The sequence below is a fragment of the Mesoplodon densirostris genome, chromosome 11 (genome assembly GCF_025265405.1).
Source record: "Mesoplodon densirostris isolate mMesDen1 chromosome 11, mMesDen1 primary haplotype, whole genome shotgun sequence".
NCBI lineage: Eukaryota > Metazoa > Chordata > Mammalia > Artiodactyla > Ziphiidae > Mesoplodon > Mesoplodon densirostris.
In genome coordinates, this window is record NC_082671.1 from 69,443,261 (window position 1) to 69,467,780 (window position 24,520).

A 24,520-nucleotide genomic window follows, 5' to 3' on the forward strand; every position below is an offset into this window, starting at 1 on the left:
TTGTCAGAGCTTTGACTAATGACTAATGTATGCTGGGATCCCCAAGGGGAAAACTATGGCAAGCAACATTTGCCAACCTTATCCAACCACTGAAGCCCTTTTTTCATAGGACCCAGTTGGGAAAGACTTGTCTACCGCATAAATGCATAGGTGGGAAATTCTTTTCCAGTAAAAGCAGCTACATTGTTATGAAGGACAAGGACACTGATCACACGAAGCTAGGGAATAAATTAAATCTGTCATTAAATGACAATGTTTATAAGTTTACACTGAAAGCCTTCTCCAGAGACCTTCCCAATCCAGGTAATCTGCCTGTGATGGGAAAATGCTAATGTTCTACATACCCTTGTTTTGGGGCTGGGAAGACTGAGGCCTAGAAAAGGGTGGCCTCATGGCAGTCAGTGCCAGAACCCAGACCTGAACACAGGGGTCCTGCCCCTTCCCAGGCCACAGCCCTCCCCATCTCCTTCCTTTTGATCAGCCTGCTGACAAGACACAAAGTCAACCAGGAACCCAAGAGGGTCAATGGGTGAGAGGCAAGGGCCAGGGGCCTGGGAAAGGCAGACCAGGCCTCAAGGAGGTGGGCTGAGGAAGTTAGGAGTGGCCCTCCTATATTTTCCACTATGTTGGTACGAGGTCCTGGCCGCGCAGACGCTCAGATGCAGGAGCCTGGAGTAGCAGGGAGGTGGAAAGTCCCCCCTGGGGTACCGGCAACGTTGTCAGCACCCTTGAGCCATCAGTGAGCCCACAAGAGCACACGGGGAATGAATGAATGAATGAATGAGTCCCTGAGAGGAACTTCTGCAGACCTGGTCCCCCCACAGCTCCCTGGCTCCACTGGTGTCTGCACTGAGGCAGAGGCCTGGAGAAGATGACCTCTGCAGACCCTTCCAGGGAGAGGCCTCTAGCTACAGGCACCTAGAGCTATATCTGTGGTCACTCCTCCATCCCCACTGAGTCAAGGCCTCCCTTAGCCAGCCAGTTCAAAGAGCCACAGACAGGAGCCATGGAGGGGTGTGGGCCCCTGCTGGACTGGGGTGCAGAGGTGAGGCTGGGCGTTCTGTTCAGAGCCCAGGGACCTGGTGGTCCACTTGGCCCTGCTTCTTCAGAGCAGGCGCACTCTCTGTGGCATTTCCACCGTGCAGTGCTTTGCCCTGGGGGCCAGTTTGTACTCCAGGGCAGCAGAGGGAACCTGTGTAGAAATGGGGGCCAAGGTCCTTTGGAAGAACAGCGATTCACCACACGGGAATCACTCCCAAAGTAGAGATTATGAAGGTGTCCTTGACTCCTTGGAGAGAATGAATGAATGAATGAATAAACAAAAGAACCTACATTTATTGAGCATCTCTGTGCCAAGCCCTGTGTCAAGCTTTGTTTCATCTGTGCAACAGCCCTGAGAGGTTGGTACATTATCACTCCTCAGTCCAGGGAAGTAGACTGAGGCTCAGAGAGGTGCACAGGTCTGCCCAAGGTCACAAAGCACACGAAAGCAGAGCCAGACCATGAGTCCTCTGATGTCCTGGGCCAGACCCCCCTTGGCAGCCAGCCTCCATGGGGACTGGAAAATCGGCCTTCATGTTGCAGCCATGGGATGGGCTCTCAGCCCACAGCTCGGCACCCTGACAGCCCATGTGTGGAGCCACCTCCAGCCCTTCTACAACCTGTGCAGTACATTTGGGGGAGGTTTCGGTTTGCCTGTCTTCGCCTCCCCAGGCTGTGGGCTCCTGGGGCCAGGGACCACATCTGATTCATCACTAGGCACAGAACAGTTGCTCAATAAATGTTTACTGAATGAACAGACACATGAAGAATAAACAAAGGAGGCAATGAGTGAATGGTGAGTCTTAACTGGCGCCTCTAGCCAGCTTTCCACTGCCCTACACGCCCTGGCATCTTGGCCGGTCCAGGAAGTGGGCTGCCCCCCAACCTTGCCACTGGGCATGATTAGGGCTCCCTGCCTCTGGAAGCCAGGAGGGCCTACGGCTGTGCTGAAGTGGGAAACAGCGTGCTGTATTCCTCCTGGAAGGTAAGGTCCTTGAATCTCCGCACGGCCAAGGCTGCGGTCAGGCTCTGCCAGGAGAGAGCAGGGGTGAGGCCAGCGGGGAAGAACAGGGAGAGGCAGAGGTGCCAGCAGGGAGGCTGACTTCAGTGGGCTGGTGGGCACCTGTCAGTCAGGCTTTCAGACCCACCCCTGGAAGTCCTGGTGTCCAGTCACTCACTCCTCCTCTGCAAGCCCCGCCCCCAAGAGAAAAGGGATAGCCAGGAGCCCTCAAAAAAGGAAGAAGTCTAGGACAGGCCCAGGAGGGCAAGGGGGACAGGGAAGGCTGGCTGCAGCAAGGCTTCACAGGAGGGGTCAGGACAGCTGGAAGGTCTGGAGGGAAGGGGGCACTGTCAGAGGGGAGACGAGAACCCTTGGGATGTGGGAACGGAGCCTGTATAACCCCAGATATCTGCAGGAGGGAGACTAGAGAAGAAAAAATAAATCGAGAGGACCTGGAACCAGTGGGAAAGAAGGACCAGCCTTGCTGTCACGCTGATGGGTGCTCAAGACCACTCGGTCTAGAGCCTGCAAAGGGGTGACCTCTGGCCAGTGGGGCCCAGAGACATGCTTTTTTGGACCCACACAATATGTTTTCTTAAACTTGAACAAATTGCTAACACATAAAGATGAGATTTCTCATAGAAATTCAGACTTCTGGGCTCCCTGGGAAAACAGGAAGACCTGGCCTCTGTGGGTCCCCATTACTGCTCAGAACAGGGGCCGGACAGAGGGTACCCTTTTAGGATGGTGTCCACATGTCACCCGGTCCACTCACGCCTTCTCACATCCTGCCTGCCCCGTGGCCATCTGTGTTTGTGACACACCCCACAGCAAATCCAATCTCCCCACTTTACAGATGGGAAGACAGAGGCCCAGAAAATTAGAGGCAGCCCCACGATTTGACCCAGGTCTCCTGACTCTCAGCTTGGGCTCCTTCCCCGCCTTGAACCTCAAGGCCTTATCTTCCCATCTAGGCCTCAGCTTTGTCATCTGTAAAAGGGGACAGTAAATACCTACCACCCAACTATTGGCGTGGTTGGGAGGGGAGTCCATTACCACAGGAATGGTGCTCCGCACCACAGCCAGGGTCTGTCACCACCGCCTGACTGTCTTTGCTGGACAGTCTCCTTCCTCAGGGAGCAGCTCCGCCATGAGCATTGAGGAGGGAAGCAGAACAGAGTCCATGGCTATGCTCAAAAGCCACCAGCCCAGGAGCCTGGCTGGGGCCGGCGAGTGTGGGCTGGGTGGGCGGTGTACTCACCCACGTGAAGATGGAGAAGAAGGAGAAGGCGATGGCAGCCCGGGCCGCGTCTGTCCCTTCATTCAGCGGGTTGTCCTCGGGCTTGGAGACCTGCCACTGGTTGGCCAGGTAGCAGAAGCCCACGAACCAGAGGAAGGCCCAGAAGGCTGGGGTGTGCACGGGGCCAGGCGGAACGCCCACATGGGGAGAGAGGGCGAATAGGGAGGAAATCGGAAACCGAGGAACAGGGGCGGTTCAAGATCACGTCTCCCACGCTCCCCCACCCCCAAAGGGAGAGGAGGTGGGGGTCAGAGCGGGGAGAGCACAGGGAAGGCGCAGGCAAAAACAGAGAGGCCGGTCAGATGCAGAGCGGGAGAGAGACCACAGAAAGGAACCAGCCAGGCCGGGAGCAGACCCAGGGAGGGCCGGGCAGTGAGAGGCAGGGAGAGACAGAGGGCAGGAGAGACAGAGAAAAGTCAGTCAGCCTCGGCCGGCGTTTCTCTAACCTCAGCCAACACAGATTTCCTGGCTGAATCCCTGACTGACCCACGGTCCACCCTGAGGCCTGCAGCTCTCTGGGAGGAGCGTCCACCCAACCCCGCACCTGACTGCAGCCTCCCAGAGAACTGGGCAGGGGAGGATGAGGGGACGCTGGGGCCAGCAGGTCTGAGTCTCAACCACTAATGTGACTGCAGCGTCACAAAGCCCCGAGGTTAGTGAGGGGCCCTCTGAGAGCCGAGGTCTGAGGAGTTTCGTGGTGTGAGCCTTGTGGCAACAAGATCTCTGGGTGCCCACAGTCTATCCACAGAAGTCCAGAGCTGCTCAGGATAAAAAGCATGTGTGCGGGGGGCGGTGCCTAGAGCCCAGCCCCTCCCAGAGACACTGCTGGGGAACCCTGGGGCTCCATGGAACAAATTTGAGAACCACTCATGTCATTCTAGTTCCTTCAAGTCTAAGGGACCCGGTGCCTCACTGCCTGCAAGCCAGGTACATCCTGAGAGTCCTGGGGCCAGGAAGTGGGGGGAGGTCCCAGCCAGACACCTGAGACCACAACCCTAGGCCAGTGACACCAAACCCAAGCACCCTCCAATCAGTGTCTCAGAACTCATGGGGACAGAGGCCAGGGTACTTCTGCCAAAGGCCATCTCTGAAGGGCAAGGGTGGCAGGTCACGGCAGCTCCCCAGCTCCAGGTCCTGACCCACCCGGGGTACCTACTGTGTGCTAGGGCCTTCAGCCATCGCCTTGCTTACTTCTCACGGGGCTCCACCAGGGAAGGGGCCAGAAGAGGCCACTGAAAGAAGAGGTGACTCCTCTGGTCGTTGTGCTCCCCTCCCCGCATGAGATGTGGGCTGTTCTGGGGTCTCAGGCCCAGCCCTGGTCCCACCCTTCCCTGCTGCCAGCCCTGTGACCCCAAGTCTGTCCCTTCACCCACCTGCACCTCAGTTTCCCCATCTGGAAAATAGGGAGGAGGGTGGCAGCTGCCTCCCAGGTGTGCGTGAGGATGAGCAGGACCACGGCCGGGACAGCCCCCTGTGGACTCTGTTGTGCCGGGGTTGGGGGGTGCCCACTGGGATGGGGGCTCACCCGAGACACCGATGTCGGACAGGACGGCCTTCTTACGGTCCTTGACACTGCTGATCTGCGGGAAGTACACGTCCAGGGCCAGGTAGAGCAGGCAGGTGAGGAAGGCAAGCACGCCCACGGTCACGCTGTAGCCGCAGGCATTGGGGTTGCGGTTGTAGATGCAAAACTCCTCGCTCTCCGAGGGCCTGTTGAGGTAGCCCTCATTCACGATGGAGGCGAACACCACGATGGAGAACACCTGCGGTGGCGGGGGAGGGGCAGGGGCAGGCGTGAGACCCCTCCCAGTACCAGCCCCAGGGGAGGGGAGGGCTGCCAACTCCCTCGGCCTGCTGCCGGCCTCTCTGTGAGCCCTCTTCACCCCAAACAGCCACAGGGCCGGTGTTAAACAGGCATTTCAGAGGGCAGGCCCAGAGAGGGAGGGGAACTTGCTTGGGGTCACACAGCACAGGCAGGGTCAATCGCCTTCTTCTTCAGCTGCAGGCACTGAGGACCCTCTGACCACAGATGTGGCCCCACTCCCCTTCCAGCCAGGTGCTGAGAGGTCTTCCTGGGCCCTGATACCACGGTTCCTCTAGGACTGGACCTGGCCTCCCAGAAGAAGAGGTCTCAGCCCTCTGGGTGGTGAACTGCCAAGCCAGCAAGCCCCCAGCTGATTCCTCCAGATGTGGGCACGTGCCCAGCCCCATTTTGTGCTCCCCTCTGCTCTGCAGAGCCATGGGCTGTTCTGGGGTCTCAGGCCCTGTCCTTGGTCCCACCCTTCCCTGTTGCCCAGGCCCTGACAAGTGGAAAGAATGATAAATGAAAAAAATACAACAGTCATAACCCTGTCAATTACAGAGCAACAGGTCAATTACTTGCAGGACCCCAAGTGTAACATGTGTTACCTCCTTAAGTGTGCCCAACAACTTCCAAGACAGGTCTATTTCAGCTGGGCTGGCAGCCAGCAGAGGTGGTCCTCTAAGACCCCACTTCCTGGTATTCACACGTTTGTGCAATCTCCTTCCCCTAGACTGTGGGCTGAGCCTAGCGATTTGCTTCTAAACAAACAGAATATGGCAAAAAGTGATGGGATGTCACCTGTGCGAGGAGGTTACAAAGACCTGGCCTCCATCGTGCTCACCCTCTCTTGACCCCTCTCACTTGCTTGCTCTGATGGAAGCAGCTGCCAGGTTTTGAGCTGCTTTATGGAGAAACACACGCAGCATGGAACTGAGAGAGGCCTCCAGCCAACAGCCAGCAGGGAACTGAGCCCCGCGGCCCACAGGGAACGAGTCCTGCCAGCACCATGTAAGTGAGCTTGACAATGGATCCTCCCTCAGCCTTCAGATGAGACCGCAACCCTGGCTGACACCATGATGTGAGAGGCAGTGGCACCTCGCTAAGCAGATTCCTGGCCACAGAAACTGTGAGATAACAAATGTTTGTTGTTTTAAGCCACTACATTTTGGGGTGTCTTGTTACATAGCAGCAGCTAACGAATACAATCAGCATCATCGGCGTTTTGCAGATGAGGCAGGAAAGGTATAGGTATTGGTTAATGTGCCCAGAGTCACACAGCTGGTACGTGGCAGAGCTGGCTTCAAACCCAGGGACCTGACTCTGAAGTTCATGCTTTTTCCTCCTACCTCCCACCTCCCCGGAAACTATGATTATGAGGAGGCCCAGACCCAACTGACAAACACACAAACAGGAAAAGAGAACCTCAGATGTGGCCTACAGTGAACTTGAGGTTCAGGCTGCAGAGGGTTTATTGTCCATTTTCCACTTCACTTTGCTTTCCAATTTTTCTACAATAAGGAACTAGAATTTCAATATGACCCAGATGCATTTTCGTCCTTAGCTAACACCTAGGATGGGAAGTGACTCCAGCGCAGGTGTGAGAAAAAATATAAGAAGCATCATTTTTTAAATTGTATCTTTTTAAGATGTCTACACTTTACATGGGTTTTATCATGTACTGGATATATTAGTGTAGCAGTAATATATATAAAACAAATCCACATTTTTTATTGAAGTATAGTTGATGTACAATATTATTAAGTTACAAGTATACAATATAGTGATTCACAATTTTTAAAGGTTATATTCCATTTACAGTTATTATAAAATATTGGCTATAGTCCCTTGTACAATAAATCCTTGTAGCTTATTTTATACGTAATAGTTTGTACCTCTTAATCCCCTACCGCTATACTGCCCCTCCCCACTAGTAACCACTAGTTTGTTCTCTATATCTATGAGTCTGCTTCTTTTTTGTTATATTCACTAGTTTGCTGTGTTTTTTAGATTCCACATGTAAGTGATATACAGTACTTGTCTCTCTCTGTCTGACTTATTTCACTTAGCATAATACCCTCCAAGTCCACCCTTGTTGCTGCAATAGCAAAATTTCATTCTTTTTTATGGCTGAGTAGTATTCCATTGTATATATATACAATATTTACCACATCTTCTTTATCCATTCATCTGTTGATGGACACTTAGGTTGCTTCCATTTCTTGGCAACTGTAAATAATGCATGAACGTTGGGGGGCATGTATCTTTTCAAGTCGGTGTTTTTGTTCTTTTTAGATATATGTCCAGGAGTGGAATTGCTGGGTCATATGGTAGCTCTATTTTTAGTTTTTTGAGAAACCTCCATACTGTTCTCCACAGTGGCTGCACCAATTTACATTCCCTCCAACAGTGTATGAGGGTTCCCTTTCCTCCACATCCTCGTCAACATTTGTTATTTGTGTTCTTTTTTTTTTTTTGCGGTACACAGGCCTCTCACTGCTGTGGCCTCTCCCGTTGCGGAGCACAGGCTCCGGACGCGCAGGCTCAGCAGCCATGGCTCATGGGCCCAGCCGCTCCGCGGCATGTGGGATCTTCCCGGACCAGAGCACGAACCCATGTCCCCTGCATTGGCAGGTGGACTCTCAACCACTGTGCCACCAGGGAAGCCCTGTGTTCTTTTTTAAAAATATTTATTTATTTTTTTTATTTTGGCTGCACTGGGTCTTCATTGCAGCATGCGGGATCTTTAGTTGCAGCATTTGGACTCTTAGTTGCAGCATGCATGCAGGATCTAGTTCCCTGACCAGGGATAAAACCCGGGCCCCCTGCATTGGAAGTGTAAAGTTTTACCCACTGGACCACCAGGGAAGTCTTTATGTTCTTTGTGATGATAACCATTCTGACAGGTGTGATATGATATCTCATTTTTGTTTTGATTTGCATTTCCCTGACAATTAGCGATGGTGAGCATTTTTTACGTGCTTGCTGGCCATCTGCATTTCCTCTCTGGAAAAATGTCTATTCAGGTCTTCTGTCCATTTTTTAATCAGGTTGTTTTTTTGATGTTGAGTTGTAAGAGCTGTTTATATATGTTGGATATTAACCTCTTATCAGTCATATCATTTGCAAATATTTTCTCCCATTCAGTAGGGTTGTGTTTTTGTTTTGTTCATGTTTCCTTTGCTGTGCAAAAGGTTTTAAGTTTAATTAGGTCCCATTTGTTTATTTTTGCCTTTATTTCCTTTGCTTTAGGAGATAAATCCAAAAAAACACTGCTATGATTTATGTCAAAGAGTGTTCTGCCTATGTTTTCCTCTAGGAGTTTTATGGTTTCCAGTCTTACATTTAGGTCTTTAATCCATTTTTTTTTTTTTTTTTTTTTTTTTTTGGCGGTACGCGGGCCTCTCACTGTTGTGGCCTCTCCCGTGTGGAGCACAGGCTCTGGACGCGCAGGCTCAGCGGCCATGGCTCACGGGCCCAGCCGCTCCGCAGCATGTGGGATCTTCCCGGACTGGGGCACGAACCCATGTCCCCCTGCATCGGCAGGCAGACTCTCAACCACTGCGCCACCAGGGAAGCCCTTTAATCCATTTTGAGTTTATTTTTGTGTATGGTGTTAGGGAGTGTTCTAATTTCATTCTTTTACATGTAGCTGTCCAGTTTTCCCAGCACTACTTATTGAAGAGACTGTCTTTTCTCCACTGTATATTCTTGCCTCTTGTGTCATAGATTAACTGACCATAGGTGCGTGGGTTTCAAATTTACATTTAATGGGAGGACTGATTCAAAAATTTTTCCTGAAGGACGGCATGAACTAAGGTTTGGAGACCACTGGTTAATGACACTTGTGTTAACAAGGATTCTGACCCAAATGTCCATCAATGGATGAATGGAGAAGTAAGCTATGGCACATCCATACAATGGAATATTATTCAGCCATAAAAAGGGGCAGAGTTCTGATATATGCTTCAACTAGATGAACCTTAAAACAGGTGAAGAAAGAAGTGAAAGAAGCCCAGACACGAAAGGTCAGTATTATGATTTCTTTTATGTATCAAACCCAGAATGGGCAAAACAGAGACAGAAAGCAGACTAGAGGTTACCAGGGGCTGGGGGAAGGAAGAATGTGGAGTGATTACTTAATGGGTATGGGGGGTATTTATGGGGTGATGAAAAAGTTTCAAAACTAGACAGTGGTAGTTGCACAACATTGTGAATCCACTAAATGCCACTGAACTGTATACTTTAAAATGGTTTATTGTGGGTAATATGAATTTTTCTGCAATTCAAAAAAAAAAAAGAAAGGATTGGGGGGGTGCTGTGTCCTGGTTCAGCCATGGGCACTGAAATGGGCAGTGGTGGCCTGTGAGCCACACATTTGCCAATCCTGATTTGGGAATGTACATGTCACCTCAACCTGCAGACCAGTGCAGGCCTCCTGGCACACAGCTCTGCCCGGTCACAAGCTCTGCATCTTCACAATCTCCACATGGAGCAGCAAGGGCAATTCGTACTGCCCCCAATTGACAGAGAAGGAAAACTGAGGCTCAGAAAGAGAAGGTGACACTGTGGTCAGGGTACAGGCTGAACTTGAACCTAGGTCTCTTGAATCTCAGCCCTACGCTCTCTTCCACCTGACCAAGCTGACCCTCAGCCTCGGGAGGTGGGCCCTGAAGCAGGCGTGACCCTTTATTTCCAGAGACCCAGGGGAGCAGTAGGAAAGCATCAGTGTGACGGGAACAGGCCGTGGGACTGGAATGGCAAGTCTGGTGTTCAGGGGCACAGGAGGGGACAGGCACGAAGTCCAGATTTCAGAGCAATTGTCAAAGGGACCCCTGGGCTACTGACAGCCCAGACAAGCAACGCAGACACCACTGGGAGACAAAGGCGGGCTCTGACAGCCAGCCGCCTGGGCCGTGCATTACACAACTCCAGGGACCGCCACTCACACAGTCCCTTGGGCTTGTGCACCAAGACAAGTCCAAGGCTCCTACCAGAAAACTGCCAGGTTGGGAATCTGAGGCCCAGTCCCAATATCATCAGACATCACCAATCCAGCAAAATGGAAAAGCCTCTTGATTAGACAGAGACTTCAGACACTGAGGAGTCACACAGACCTGCTGGATTCAAATCCCAGCCCTGCTCCTCATGCTGTGTGGCCTCAGGCAAACGACTTAACCTCTCTGAGCCTCAGATTGGTCCTCTGTAAAAATTAACCTTCCTTCCAGGGCTGATGGGAGAATTACACACAAGTACACAGAGCACAGCAGTCAGGACTTCGTTCAGGGTTAACTCCCTTCTCCAGAGGCCCTGGGAGAGAAGACATGCTCCCTGGGGGCTGGAACAAGGGTGGACCCCTTCCCTAAAGCAGGCTGAGTGGAGGGGTGGGGGCAGCAGGTGGGCGGAAGTCTGGGCTTTGGGGACAGCAGAGGAGGAACCATTAAGACGGGCCCTCTTGGGGGACAGGTGCAGGGAGTCCTCAGAGAGGCCAGGAGGAAAGTGCTGGTGAGGACATGTCCCCAAGAGGGGAAGGAGCAAGATCAAAACAGCCTCCGAGGGACCTGGCGGGGCCACGGAACTGGCAGAGCTGGCGTGCCAGCTCCCTGCAGCCAGTCCTTCAGGCCCCGAGCTCCCCGCCCTCCTCTCCGCCCACGGCTCCCTCCTGCAGACTTGGGCCTTGGTCAGGCATTCATCACAGGTCACAGGCTTCTCAGTGCCTTGCACTGTGCTGGGAGGGGGCGTCAAGGGGGACCGCGTCCGTGGAGCCCCTGCTGTCAGGGAGCTGATCGTCTGGAGGGACAGGAGTGAGGGGGTGACAGGAGTGAGGGGGCGAGAGCCTGGGTCAGATTACCTGGGCTTGCTGAATCCGAGCCTGGCCCCTTGTCTAGCGGGGTGACCTTGGGCTTAACCTCTCTGAGTCTCAGTTCCCAACAACAATAGCACCTAAACCACTGACATTTTGTGAGGAATAAATGAGGTCCTACGTGTAAGGAAGAGCATGTGATGCAGAGTAAGCATCCAAAAAATGCCAGACTGACACTAAACAAGTGGAATAGATAATTGAGGCAATGACCCACGGTGGCAAGTGCTGGGAAGAGGTGGCAGTGATCAGGGAAGGGAGCCCTGAGCAGTGATCTCTGAGCTGGGTCAAGAAGGAGCCAGCCCTGCACAGATCAGGGGAAGCGTGTTTCAGGCACAGGAACAGAAGGGGCAAAGGCTGAAGGTGAGGGAAGGAGCTCGGCTGGAGCAGGGACCAGGGAGCTGGGGCTGGAGGAGGCAATGGGACAGGAAGCGGCAGGGAGGGCAGGGCCTGGTGGGCCACAGGAACATCGGATTAAATGCAGTGAGAAGCCACAGGAGCAACGAGATCTGGGTCTATGGATCATGGTCCCCACCCTGCAGAAGGAAGGTCACCTAAGTGCCCCCGCCCCCAATCCCCGGCCCTGGGCCTTCTGGACACAATCCAAGCTTCTAGGGCTGGTGGTCAAGGTCCTCTAAGTACCCGCTCTGCCCACCTCTCCCGGGGCCTCCCTTCCCTCCACTTCCCACCAGCCACCTACTTGCCCACCTCACACCCCCGGCCCTTTCCACTGTTTTCTTTCCGTAATATTCTTTCTACCACGTGGTAGGTGCTGGGCTATAAGTAACTTTTCTGATTATGTTGGGTGGCGGTGGGGTGAGCTGCCCCTCTGCTGGGCATGCACTACCCAGGGAGCTGACCGCTTTGCAGCCACAGGGACCCCTGCCTCCAGGGCCTGGGAGGCCACATCTCGGAGGCCAGAGAACTGGGGCTTGCTATCGGTTGTTCATTCATTTGAAAGTATTTCTAAGCACCTAGTATGTGCCAAGCCCCGTGCGAGAGGCTGAGGGGGCAAGGTCCCTGTTCTCATCAGGGAGAAAAACAGCTGAGAAACATGTACAAAAGTCCGGACAAGTGTCCCGAAGAAGCATCAAGCAGGGCAGGAGGAGACAGACTGGGTGAATGGGGGTCACTGATGTAGTGACCTTTGAGCAGACGCCCATATGCAGAAAGGCAGAGCCATGCAGATATTGGGGAGAGACGTTCCAGGGAGAAGTAACCACAAGTGCAAAGGCCCTGGGGCGCGAATAAGCTTGGTGCCTCGAGGAGGGGCACAGGGTGTGGCTGGAGCACAGTGAGCAAGGGGAGGTCCCCAAGGTAGGCAGGGGCCGGCCGCCAGGGTCTGCAGGGGAAGGCTGAATTCAGGAGTCACTGCAGGGTTAAGAGCAGGTGAGTGATGGATCTGACTTAGGTTTAAGAAGACTCACCCTGGTCATGGTGGAGAAAAGACTGTGGGGCGAGGGTGAAAGCAGGGAGACCAGAGGGGCTAATCAGCGCCCAGGCGAGGGACAAGGGGGCGAGGCTGGCATGGGCAGTGGGATGGGGTGAATTAGTGGGGGCTGAATGTCCTTTGGAGGTAAAGCCACCAGAATCTGCAGACACTGGCCTGCTGTGGGGAGCAGGGCAAGAGCAAGAGCAGGTCGGGGAGGGGCTGGGCTGGATGAGAATTGGGAACAGAGGTGTCGTGCCAGGTTCCCTGAAGGCTGCAGGGCCAGGGCAGGGAGCCACCCCTGGACCAGGCTGAGAGTCTACAGATGGAGAAACTGAGCCTAGGAGAGGGGAAGCAGCATTGCCAAGGACACACAACAAGGCCCTTGCAGTCTCACCACACCCCCTGCAGGACCCTCTGGGCCCCAGGTTAACTCCTCCATTTAGCTGCAGTCTCCCCACCTCCCAAAAGCAGGCCCAGGCCCCATGTTTCTGTTCCACAGTCCAAGGCAGGAGGAACGGGGACTCCTTCAAGACCCACGATGTGACTGAAACACATGCTCTTCACTCCACAAGGTCCATGGCCTTATTCTCATTTTACCCACGTCCAGGGAACTGCCCAGGTCCCACGGCTGTTTAAGGGTGGATGGAGTATTGACAAAAATCCAAGGCCGGTGCCCTGTATCGGGCGGCCTCTGGGGTGACATGCCAAGGCCAGATCGGCAGGGATGGCAGGGAGCACGCAGAGCAGCCACCAGAGAACCGGAAATTAAACCACAATGAAATTCTATGCTGGCCCCAGTGGCAGAGGCATGGGAGGGAGAAGCTCACCCCAACGAGCAGATCTGCTGCAGGGGCCGGAGATAGGTCTGCAGAGGCAGAACCAGCAGCCAGGAAACAGGAGAGGATGGAGGGTGAGGGCCTCGGGAGGTCCTCAGGGGGGCCACTGGTCACAGGCAGGCACAGGAAAAACCACCTCCCTCCCTTGCACTAGAGAAAAATGTTAAAAAAAAAAAAAGCATCAAGGTAAACCAGGACAAGACTCTGTTTTTTTCACCATCTTTATAATCCAATTCTGAGTCTTAAAAAAACAGATTCCAGATGGCACTTAGAGCAGAGCTATCTCCAACTCAGAAAAACAAATCGAAGGAATCTCAGCATCTCAGGCTCCTGGATTCAGAGACACACAGAAACAGAGACCCCAGAACTGCTAGACCCTGCCCTGGCGTCACATCTCTCCCTCTCCCACCCCATGACTCAACCATCCTAGAGGGCCAGCATTAGCAAAGCCACAGGCTGTTTGATAATTTCGACCTAGCTGTTCCCACCTCCCAGAACACCCTTCCCCACCTTCTTCATCTTTCAAATAGGAACGAACTCCTTCCCACCCTTCAAAACCCTGTTGGGAGGTGGTGACTTGCAGCTGCCTCCTGGGACACCCTCCTTCCCAGTCACTCTCGCCCACCCTAACCCTGCACATACTCCTGCTTGGGATTCATCTACCGGTCTGTCCCCCCTGGCCCACCCTCACCTCCGACCCTGAGTCAGCCCACAGCCTCTGCAGGGGCCCTGCATCCACTGGGAGGGCTTGACAAAAATCATCTCATTTAATCCTCATCAAAACCTTTAAGGAAAAAAGTAAACCTAAAAACACCCCACAGATTAGGAGATACACACTACTATGTACAAAATAGATAAACAAGGTCCTATTGTAGAGAACAGGGAACTATATTCAGTATCTTGTAATAACCTATAACGGAAAAGAATCTGAAAAAATATTTATATACACCTATATGTATAACTGAATCACTTTGCTGTACGCCAGAAACATTGTAAAAATCAACTACACTTCAACAGATAAACAAAAACAACAACAAAACGCCCACCCCCACAAAGCAGGCTTACTTAGCCCACTCCAGCAGAGGGCAGCTGAGGCTCCATGAGGCCTGGACTCTGGCCAGCCCACGGCCGGATGACCCGGAGCAGGTAAGCATGGTGCCGGGCCTCCTGCCTAGGCCTGCCCCCGGTCCAGCCCCATTCCAGAATGTGAGCCAAACCTCGACCTTCAGCTGCCTCCCCGTGAAGAAATGACTTCCAGATCCCAGACTCGAGGACCAGCACGAGACCCAGGAGAGACAGCTGCTGTGCCGAGCCTGTCACCTCCCCACAGTGCAGGAGGGGCCCGGCCCACTTTTCTCCACATCCGCCCAGAGAGCTGGCAGGCTGTGCCTGGGCCCGTGCTGGGCATCAGGCTAACTCGGGCTCCAGGGACAGCTGGGCCCAGCCAGCATCAGGGGCAGGTGGGGACAGAGGTCCCTGCTGTTCTCAGGGAATTTCCCAGAGGCCTGGCTTTAAACATCCTTAGGCACCTGCTGAGTCTTCCCCCAGACAAGCTGTCAAGAGATGAGGTCAGGAGTCCACAACCCTCCGGTCCTGCCAGCTCCGGATGGCACCTTCTATCTACCTCACCCTGTACAGGGACATCTGTTCCCCAGACGGGTGGCTGGGAGGAGTCCCTGGTCCCTGCCTCACGCTGCAGGCAGCCAGAGGACCCGCTCACTGGCTCTCCACTTCGCGGCATCGGCTACTGTCCACTTCCAGGCCACAGTGTTGCTTGCCTGACTCAGGACAGCCTCCTCTCCCACCTCCTCCAACCCATCTCCAGACGGGCGCCAGGGGGCACTCACCACTCCCCCAACTCTCACCAGTCCCTCCTGGGGCTGTGGATAAAGTCCAGCCCTGGAGAAGAAGACAACGACGGGTTGCTGGTCTCACCTCTGGTCTCTCCCCGCCCCCTCATCCATCTGGACACTGGCCCCTACTCAGCTGCTCAGACCCCAGAGTGGGCACATCCTTGAACCCCATCCAACCTGGCACTTGGGTCTATTTCTTCATCCTTCCCCAAACAACTCTCAGTTTCCTCCATGCAGCGCCCCGCCCCCGCCCCTGTGCTGGTCCAGGCCACCATCACCTCTTGCTAAGCGATGACAGCAGCTTCCCAGCCTCTGTGTGCCACTCCTGCGCCCCTGTACCATCCACTTCACTGGGGCTGAAAAGATCTCTCTAAACTGAAGTCAGATCGTGTCACCCCCCGCCCCCCGCTGCATCCCACTCACCAACACCCGCACGGTGAAATCCCCCTCCCCACCCCAACCCCCAGGGTTCTTGCCTTCCTCTCAGCCTCCTCTCCTGCCACTCCCTCCTAAGCTCATTCCTGCCTCAGGGCCTTGGCACTGGCTGTTCCCTCTACCTGGGATGCCTAGAGTTCCCCAGATCTTCCAGGCTGGCTCCTGCTGGTTCCTTCTCAACATCCAAATCTCAATGCAAGCCACCTCCTCAGAGAAGCTCTCCAGACCTGACTCCCAATATTCTCCAATACCCCCATTTATTTTCTTGATAACCTCATTACATATTTTTTTCTTATTTTTTGGTTCAGTTGTTGGGTGTATGTCTGCACTCCAGACCCAGAGGGAGGGTCAGGAAAGGCTTCAAGGTGAGTGAACAGCAAGCCTGATAGATGGGCAGAGGCATAGGCAGCACGAGAGTTGGGAGAAAGACTATTCTCTCCTCAGCATCCTTGGCTTGCACACCTCTGACCACAGGGAGCTCACTCCATAACAAAGGGCTGAGCCCGCCTTCCTGCCGGCATCCCCATGAAGTCCTCAACCTGCCTCCTGGGCCCCACAGAAAGAGCGGACAAAGAAACCGGCAGCCGAGCCTTTGAGGGATGAGTCAGGCTGCAAGGGCCCCCCTTCAGGGGAATGGGCCCTGCCTCCCCCCGGGTCACGTGAGGGAAAGGGCCGAAGCCGACGCAGGGGCGCGTGACGGGCACTGGGGGGGCACTGGGCTTCCTCAAGAGCCTCGTGCAGAGCCGCAGGGCGGGGGCGGGGCAGGCGGGCTCCCTTCTCTCCTCCCAGGCCCGCCCGGCCACCACCTCTGCAGCCTTGGAAGCAGAGACCTGCTGAGGATTAGGCAGTAATCTTCCCGCAAGCTGTCTCCGCGTGCTCTCCGCAGTGGGGGTGGGGAGTGGGCTTGCTGGGCAGGGGCCCTGGCCCCGCGGCACTGAGACTCGCTCGACCTGGTGATCTGAAGGCTCCCCTGTCTTCTCCCTCCTGTGGCTGCACAAACACCAGGAGAGCAGGGAGCCCCCTTAGAAACGGGGAAACTGAGACCCAGCCCTGAAGACTGGAGACTTGAATGGGGACGGTGGGTGGACGCAGGAGGACAGAGCACTGCAATTCCCAGCCTCATTCACCCACGTGTGAGCCATAACAAGACGCCAGGTGCCGTCTCGCACTGGGGATACGACAGTGACCTGACAGACACGGTCCCTGCCACCCAGAGCTTACAGCCCATGGGGCGTGGGGGGGGGCAGCAGCCTCTCATCACCGCCCTGCCGCGCCTCTCGGCCTTGGCTTTGACCTTGGCCTTCACCCGTGCTGCTCCTTCTGCTTGGAATGTCCTCCCTCTCCGTCTGGCTGGCCCCATCCCTCCCACCTGTCCCGAGCCCGGGTGAGCCTGAGTGAGCGTTCCCTCACTCTAGGGCTTATGCTCACCTCCATATTTTAAGTGGTTTCTCAGCCACATTTCCCGCCACTAGACTGTGAGTCTCGCAAAGACCAGGCACATTAAAGAGAAGGCGGCAGTCCCACGGCTGTCGGAACCAACGGAACCAACGGGAGGACGTACGAACCCCTCACTGCACCAGATGCGGCCGTGAGAGCCATTAATAACAATTGGCCACAGGATTTGGCAACGTGAAGGTCACGGATGATCCTGACGAGATGGAGAGGTGAGGGCGAGAGCCTGAGCAGGGCGCAAGTGAGAGAAAACTGGGGGAGAAACACCAGAGACGGTGACCACAGACAAATCTTCTGCAGAACCAGAGGCAAGGGCAAGGGGGTGGGAAGAGCTCACATTTGTAAGCTGATGGGAAAGAGCCAGAGTGGAGGATGGAGGCAAGGGCGGAGGGAGGGAGGGAAGGAGGGAAGGAGGGAATCTGAGTCCTCCAGCAGGTGAGAGGGTGCACCTGGTGGACCCTGCAAGGCTGGCCTGGCCACCAGAACAGGAGAGAGCCTGGGGGAGGGGCGGGTGCGAGGAGGCCAAGGGCGGATGCAAGCAGGGCTTTGCCAGGTGAGCGCAGCGATGCAGGGGGGCCAGAGCTGGGAGCAGGTGGGTGAGACCACCAGGGAGCCCAAGCTGGCGAGGGGGGCGGGGAGGATGGGGTGAGGGCCAGTGCACAGAGGGAGTCCCAGGCCAGGGACCGTGTGCGAGGCAGAGCACTGGAACGACAGGATGGGTGGGGAGAGGCGGACGCCTGAGTTCTCGCCAGGAACAAGGGCCAGGCCCAGGGTACACCCAGTGGGAGTGGCTGAGGCAGGGAGGACAAGACTGTGGGAGGCTGAGAGGCCAGGGTGCGAGAAGGATCACGGAAGCGGGAGCTACAGTCAGCAGGACGGAAGGCAGGGTGGTGCTGAGGAACAGGGCAAGTGACCTGGGGCTGGCTTGCAATGAGGGGAGTGGCTGGTCCAGTGCTGTGATGAGATTCAAAGCTGGTGGAGAATGGTCTGGAAGCAGCCTCAGGAGCCGGGAGGACTGTGTCCCATCTCCAGGCCCAGTGGAGGGAGGGCATGAGGCAAAGAACAACCCCCAATGAGAAGGCTGCTGGGGAAGCTGGGTCTGGGGGCAGTGGGAAGGCCAGGTTACAGTGCAACTTACAAAAGGTGTCAGGGATGCTCAGAGTGGGGCCCAAGATTTGGGGAAGACCATGTCCTCTTGACCCCTGGACCCTGAGTCATTTGAGGAGCCGGGATGGTTGGGGTTCCCAGGCAATGGCTTTCTGAACAGTCTGGGCCTGACAGCCTGGGACTCTCCCAACCACCCCTTCCCCGAAGTCCCCCTCCCCCGACACCATCTTCCCAGGCAGAGGTGGGGTGAGCACAACTCCCTCCAGGAAGTGAGGGCTACCCTGCCGGCTCCAGCTGGCACTGTTCTGCTCCTGCAGTATGGATCTGGGGCCCAGGCTCCCCCTGCAGGCCCCCGAAAAGCATCAGGGGTGTGGGAGGCTGGTCCTTGACATCACTTCTTTAAATACTGACCAGTCCCCCAGTTCCCAACCTACAATCTACTAGGAGGAAGAGTAGCATTTGTTGAGGGTGGAAAGGCTGGGAACCACCAGCCCAACCTGACTGTCCTTCTCCCATCTGATAGATGGGGAAACTGGGGCCCAGAGAGCACTGGCGTCTTGCTCACGTCATACCGCCCGTCAGGGGTGGAGTGGGCGCAGAACAGGGACTCAGGCCTCGGGCCCCCGGCACTTCCTGACGCTCCGCCCTGCCTCGTTCTTCCGGTGTAGGTGCCAAATGTGGCTCCGTGCCAGCTCTGCCATCTGCCCTCTCCCTTTCCTCCCTCCTCCCCCTGGCTCTTCCTCCTCTCCGCCCTCCCTCCCCAAGACTTTGTTCTTTCTCCCCAGGCTCAAGCCTGCCTAACAGCTCTGCACAAGTGGCCATGCGGGGACTCCCCATGTGGCTGGGGACTCCCCAAAGCAGGAAGCAAGGGCCATGCCCTGGAAGTCAGCCATGGGCTGCAATCCCAGGAGCTCCAGTTACCTCTCTGGGCCTCAGCATCTCACCTAAAAAAGTGGGAGTAACGAAACCCATTGGACAGGGATGTCACGTGCCTAGAGGAAGGAATTGGATGGCAGGCCCATGATACATCCATTTTCACAAACCGAGTCCGCCCTGAACCCAGGCACTCCAAGCCCACGTTACAGGTGAGGATTTTCCAAGGTCCCTCTCTGGCGGCCCTGGTCTCGATGCCAAACCCAAGACTCCTCAAGCTCCCACACTGCCCCAGGACACGAAGAAATGCCCAAGACGCATGCAAAAACCTATCATCCACGTCTCCTTGTCCTGACTCTCTCCCAGGCCTGAGAGAGATGGACCAGCCAAAGGTCAGTCACAGGCAGGCAAAGAGGTCAAGAAGATTCTGAGACTGTCAGCGATACACGCCAAAGGAGCACAGGACATGCCTGCGTGGACCCAGCTCCCTGAGTAAGTGGCAGGGCCTTGCCCGGTGCTGGGAGAGGACAGGCTAGACCATACCACACATTTCCTGCTGGGCCTCCTGCCCCCAGAGCCCTCCCCAAGCCATACCTCCACATGGCGCTGCAGGGAACATCCGAAACACACCTCTTCTCTGCTTAAAACCCCTCTCTGAGGCTGTCCATGGCCCTCTGTTGCAGCCCAGCTTGTGAAACTGGCATCCAAGTCCGACCCTGGGTTGCCCCCCCTGCCTGCCCCCCACACCCGGGGTCCCCAGGAGCTCAGCAACGTTTCTAAAACCCACTCAGACCTTGTGCCCCCAGTTGTTTATTTATACATGTTGTTCCTCCCACCTGGAATGCACACCCCCCACCTTCTTTATTAGGACCAACACAGGGGTCACCTCCCCCTGGAAGCCCTCCACGCCCCCTGGCAGAGGTACCTACTCCCCACTGGATTTCCTTCTTGTTGCATTCCAAGCCTTCTGGATGGTGCCCGTCGACTCAGTTCTGTCCTCGCTGGACTGAGAGCATCTCCGGTGGGACACACAGGCTGGCACCGAGCAGGGACTTGGTATTTGTGGAATAAATGAATGAATGCCAGAGCTGGCCAGAGGCTCTGTCTCGACCCTGGACCCATTTCACCCCAGCCCCTGCAGGCTCTAGAATTTCTATGTGGGACAGCTAGAGTGTGGCAATCTGGTTGGGAACGGAGACAAGGGGTCTCATTTTGAAGCTGCTGCGTTTGCAAAGCAAACTCAGCATTTTTTTTTTTTTTTTTTTTGGCTGAGCCTCGCAGCATCCGTAATTCCCAAACCAGGGATTGAATCCGCGCTCCCTGCAGTGGAAGCACGGAGTCTTAACCATTGGACCGCCAGGGAAGTCCCGCAAGCTCAGCTCTTATACTCAGTGTTTGCTTGGAGTGATTGAGGGGGTCTGATAAAAATGAGGGTGTAAAACCGCTCACTCAAGCCACTCCTTGGTGCCACTGTGACTCAGACAGGGAAGCCACGGGGAGTACACTGAATGTGGACCCAATGGACTGGATTGAAACTGCGGCTCTGACAGTCCAGGGCCCAGCAGCTCTGTCTCTAGTCAGTAGAGAAGTCACCTCCAGCCTGCCCCTTACTTCTGTCATGCGAGGGATGACACCCACCCTCCTTACAACATCCTGAGTGTTACAGCCAAAGCCCTTAAGAGATCAACCCGGAAAACGGCAAAATTTCAAACATTTTATTGTTTTATTTTTGCCAAAACAGAGAATTAAAAAAAAAGAAAGAAAGAAAGAAAAAGAAAACCTCTCATCTAGCAGCGCCAATATTCTTTTCCCATAGGTCATTTCAAAGCTCTAAAAGGATGTAAATTCCAAATAGAAGGTGGTCCTTTATATGAAATCAGCTAGCTCCCTGCTGAAACTCCACTTCCCCCCACCTGGCTCCAGGTAAAGAAAGGGGTCACTGACAGGCTGCAGGATCGGGGCAGGATTGGGCACCTCTGACCCAGCCCAGCCTCCGCTTTCTGATGGGGAGACAGAGGCAGAGGGGGTGGCCACAGCTGGTGCCAGATCTCCTGGTCCCCGGCCAGCACAGCCCACCTCCCCGCCAACCCAGGTCAGGGGAGGCAGCTCTTAGCTCACCCTGGACACTGTCCCAACTTAGCCATCACCTCCTCGCCCAGGGCAGGAAGGGTCCAAGTTGGGATCTGCCAGAGGGCTCACCAGCGCCCTCCCCACCTTAACCCTCCGGGTCCATTCCTCAATTCCGAAGTGAGTAATCACCCCCCACCCCAGGTGTGTGTGGGGGGTTGGGGGAGATGGTGTAGGGCACACAGGGGCAGAGAGGAGCTGAGAAAGCCTCAGTCAAAAGATAAGGGGTCCTGCAGGCCTGGGGGCTCAGGTTCCAGGGTAGGTCCAGGTTTGGTAACTCCCTGAAGCTTACATGTTTGGGGACCCACTTCAAATAAACAAATAACAGAAAAAAGATCTTTCTCTTACAAATTTTACAAAATCGCAAGCCCAAGTGCTCACGTTGTTAGGGCCCTACAGGGTGGCAGAAGGGGTCTTGGGGAGCACAGGAGTCCTGGATAGAGTGACCAACAGTCTTGTCTGTCTGGAACAGGGGGGCTCCCAGGACACGGGGCTTTCAGTGCTGAAGCCAGGAAAGTTCTGGCAAACCAGGGCAAGCTGGTGCTGAATGCTCAGGCTCCATTAGCTCGAAGGTGAAGCTTAACGCCAGCCAGACCCTGCCTGCCAGACCCTGCGGTGAGCAAGCAGAGGGAGCTCCAGGGAGGAGGGCAGGTGGTCATGTGCGTCCACTACGTGCCCCCACGTGTTAAAATGTCTCAGCGCATCACGTGTTTTTGAAAAAGACTGGTAGGAGATAGCAGCCCTCCCTAAGTGGTGAGATCACATGTGCTTCTTTTTCCAATTTTTTTTTTTTTTGGTGAAATACACACAACATAAAATTTACCATCTTAACCATCTTTAAGCGTACAGTTCAGTGGTACTCAGTACATGTGTATTGTTGTGTAACCATCACAAGTGATTTATGTTTTCCAACGATCGTCAGGTATTACTTCTATGATCAGAAAAAAACCTATATATTTTTTAAAAGTTCAATCAGCCTCTATCAGACACCTCTGCTCACACAAAGGTAGTGAGCAGGGCTGGGAGACTGTTGGGGGCCTCCGGGAGGATTTGGACATTGGATGGGGGTTGACCCAGATGACCCTTATCCTTTCCAACCTGAAATCCCAGGACTTCAAACTCTTCCTGATCCAGGGGAAGCACTGTGCTTTGGAGACAGGAAGATCTGGGTTCAAATTTTCCATCTGCTACTTACATGCTCAGTGACCTTGGGCCTCTCTGAGCCTCAGTTCCCTCAAGTGTGATACAGACTGTGGGGGGAACTAGCCAGGTAATCGTGAGAACAGCCCTGCATACAGTGGGTGCTCAGTGACTTTTTCTCCCTTCTGCTTGGAAAGTCCTCCCGGCACCTTGATATGCACACATGTAAACCCTCCTCATCCTTCCAGGTCCAATTTGACATCGCCTTCTCCAGGAAGCTTCTCTGATTGCTCTCCTGGTTTTGCCGGTCTCTGCCTGGGGGTGCCTGGCTCACTCCCCAGGGGGAATGTAGGCTCCCTGAGCACTAAGGGCTGAGTCTGAGTCACGCCGCCTTCCCTTGGAGCCTAGCCAACTCAATAAAGCTTTGCTAAATGAAGCCCTCACCAGCAGAAGTGACCCAAGCAGACAAAACGCCCACACCCACTCACAAAGCCAGTGACTTCACACTCCGGGCCGGCGGAGGGGAGCAGTGCACAGAGCCGGCCCACCTCATCAGGCAGGTGTCCCCCAGAGCTCTACCTTTGCCAAGGACCTGCCAGGGTCTCTGGGGAGCTGGAGACAACACACAGATGAATGAACTCAGCACCACAAACCCTCCTGGATGTACCCAGGGTGCCAGGCCATGTGCCAGCACCGGGGACCCAAAGACTAAAGAATAGGGCTTCCCTGCCCTCAGAGAGCTCCCCATCTGGTGGGCACTTGAAAAGAAGGGGTTTAAACGTGGCCACCCTTCCTGTGGCACCAGAGGGAGGTTTTAACATTTTTAGACAAAGGAAAGGTAGCTCCCTTTCCCTCTGGGAGGCCAGAGATAAACACCCCAGCTGTCCCACCCATCACACCCTTATATGGCCCTGAAAATCCAGGAAGTGAGGGAGCCTGAGCACCCCACAGCTGGCTTTAGGCTTAGCCCCCTGGGGTGGCTAACAGGGCCCCTGCCCAGTGTCCCCAATCCAGGCCTTTCTGATCTAGGCCCACAGGAAGGGGCCCCAGGCCTGCAGAGGCAAGACCCTCTAGTGAGGGGGTCTGGGCAATGGCCAGCAACCCTAGGGAGCCCCAGACACCCCTCCCCAGACAGCAGCAGGCCTCCTTTCCCTGGGGTGCTGCCCAGGTCATGTGAACCCCTCCCCGTGTGCTGACTCTGTCCCATCCTCCTCTCCCCGACCCCAGGTTTGAACAGGGACCCCCACTCAGCTCTCTGCACTGAGGGATCCTGCCCTCACCAGGCTGGAGATCCAGAACGGGCTTCTCTGCTCTTCCCTGTGGGCAGGGGACCTCTCTCCCGCCCTCAAGGCCCACGGCCCTCCTCAGGCATGCAGGTGTCTGCACGAATTCAGGAAATATCCGAGCCCAAGGAGGTCTCAAGGAGGCTCCTCCCACCTCGCTACAAATCGGGAAACTGAGGCAAGCGAGAGGAGGTGACGCTGCCCACCTCGGAATTTAACTCCTCACTTTCCATGAACATTTCTCGGGTGGCTTCCAGCCCAAGGTCACGCTGCCGAAAGGCGGTTCCCGGGGAGAGAGCCCAGGTATCCGGCTCCCGGCGCGTCGCTCCACACGAGCCCAGCTAAGCCACAAAAACACGGTTTCCTACCCTCTCCTTCTTGAACGTCCATGGCAAGAGCGCGTGCACCCCACGAAACGATCCACGCCCCGATCCACCCCCGAATAAAGGCCACCTGAAACCAGGGTTCCGTCCCCACGGTCGCCGGTCTGCCCAGGCGGCCGCGCGCAACCCGAACCGCGAGGCGCCGGGTCGCGGCCTGGAGGTCACCGCGATGGGGGGGGGGGGAGAGTAAGAAGTGGGGACACCGGGAAGCCAGGGGTCGGGGAGCAGGCGCCCCCGCGAGGGTCGGGACCCCCGCCCGGAGCCCGGGAAGGAGGGAGGGGCGGGCGCCAGTACGCCGGCCGGACGGCTCCCCACCCGCGGCCGCACCCGGACAGCAGGCCCAGTGGGGTTGGGGTCCGTCCGGGCGCGCAGCCCTCGCCCGCGCCCCCACCCCGCCCCACCCCCTGCTTGGCCGGGCCACCCAGACGTCCTTACCCAGGACACGACGCGCAGGATGGTGTGCGGCTGCCGGACCAGGGTGTAGGGGTCGAAGGCGCCCCCGGCTTTGCCCGCTCCGTACGCACCCCCTTCCATCGTGGCTGCACCCGTGCGGTGCACCCCGCTCGGCGCGCTCCGCCAGCCCGTGCGCGTGCGCGG

At 55.5% G+C, this 24,520-nt stretch overlaps 1 protein-coding gene across 1 annotated transcript; it reads right to left on the bottom strand.

Moving 5' to 3' along the window:
• Positions 1 to 1,766: 1,766 nt before the first annotated feature.
• Positions 1,767 to 24,512, bottom strand: SYNGR1 (synaptogyrin 1). The gene is made up of 4 exons (XM_060112482.1): positions 24,359 to 24,512; positions 4,867 to 5,104; positions 3,303 to 3,448; positions 1,767 to 2,070 (listed from the first exon to the last, which is right to left on the bottom strand). Exons 1-4 carry the CDS (start codon positions 24,455 to 24,457, stop codon positions 1,978 to 1,980), a joined length of 576 nt encoding a protein of 191 aa, XP_059968465.1. The 5' UTR covers positions 24,458 to 24,512; the 3' UTR covers positions 1,767 to 1,977.
• Between the last annotated feature and the right edge of the window lie 8 nt (positions 24,513 to 24,520).

Excerpts from the sequence above, each read along its gene's own strand:
- SYNGR1 (XM_060112482.1), bottom strand. The coding sequence starts at position 24,457 with ATGGAAGGGGGTGCGTACGGAGCGGGCAAAGCCGGGGGCGCCTTCGAC. Across the intron at positions 3,449-4,866 it reads GTCCGACATCGGTGTCTCGG|CCTTCTGGGCCTTCCTCTGG; the intron begins GTGAGCCCCCAT and ends TGCACACCCCAG. Across the intron at positions 2,071-3,302 it reads TCTTCTCCATCTTCACGTGG|AGCCTGACCGCAGCCTTGGC; the intron begins GTGAGTACACCG and ends CTCTCCTGGCAG.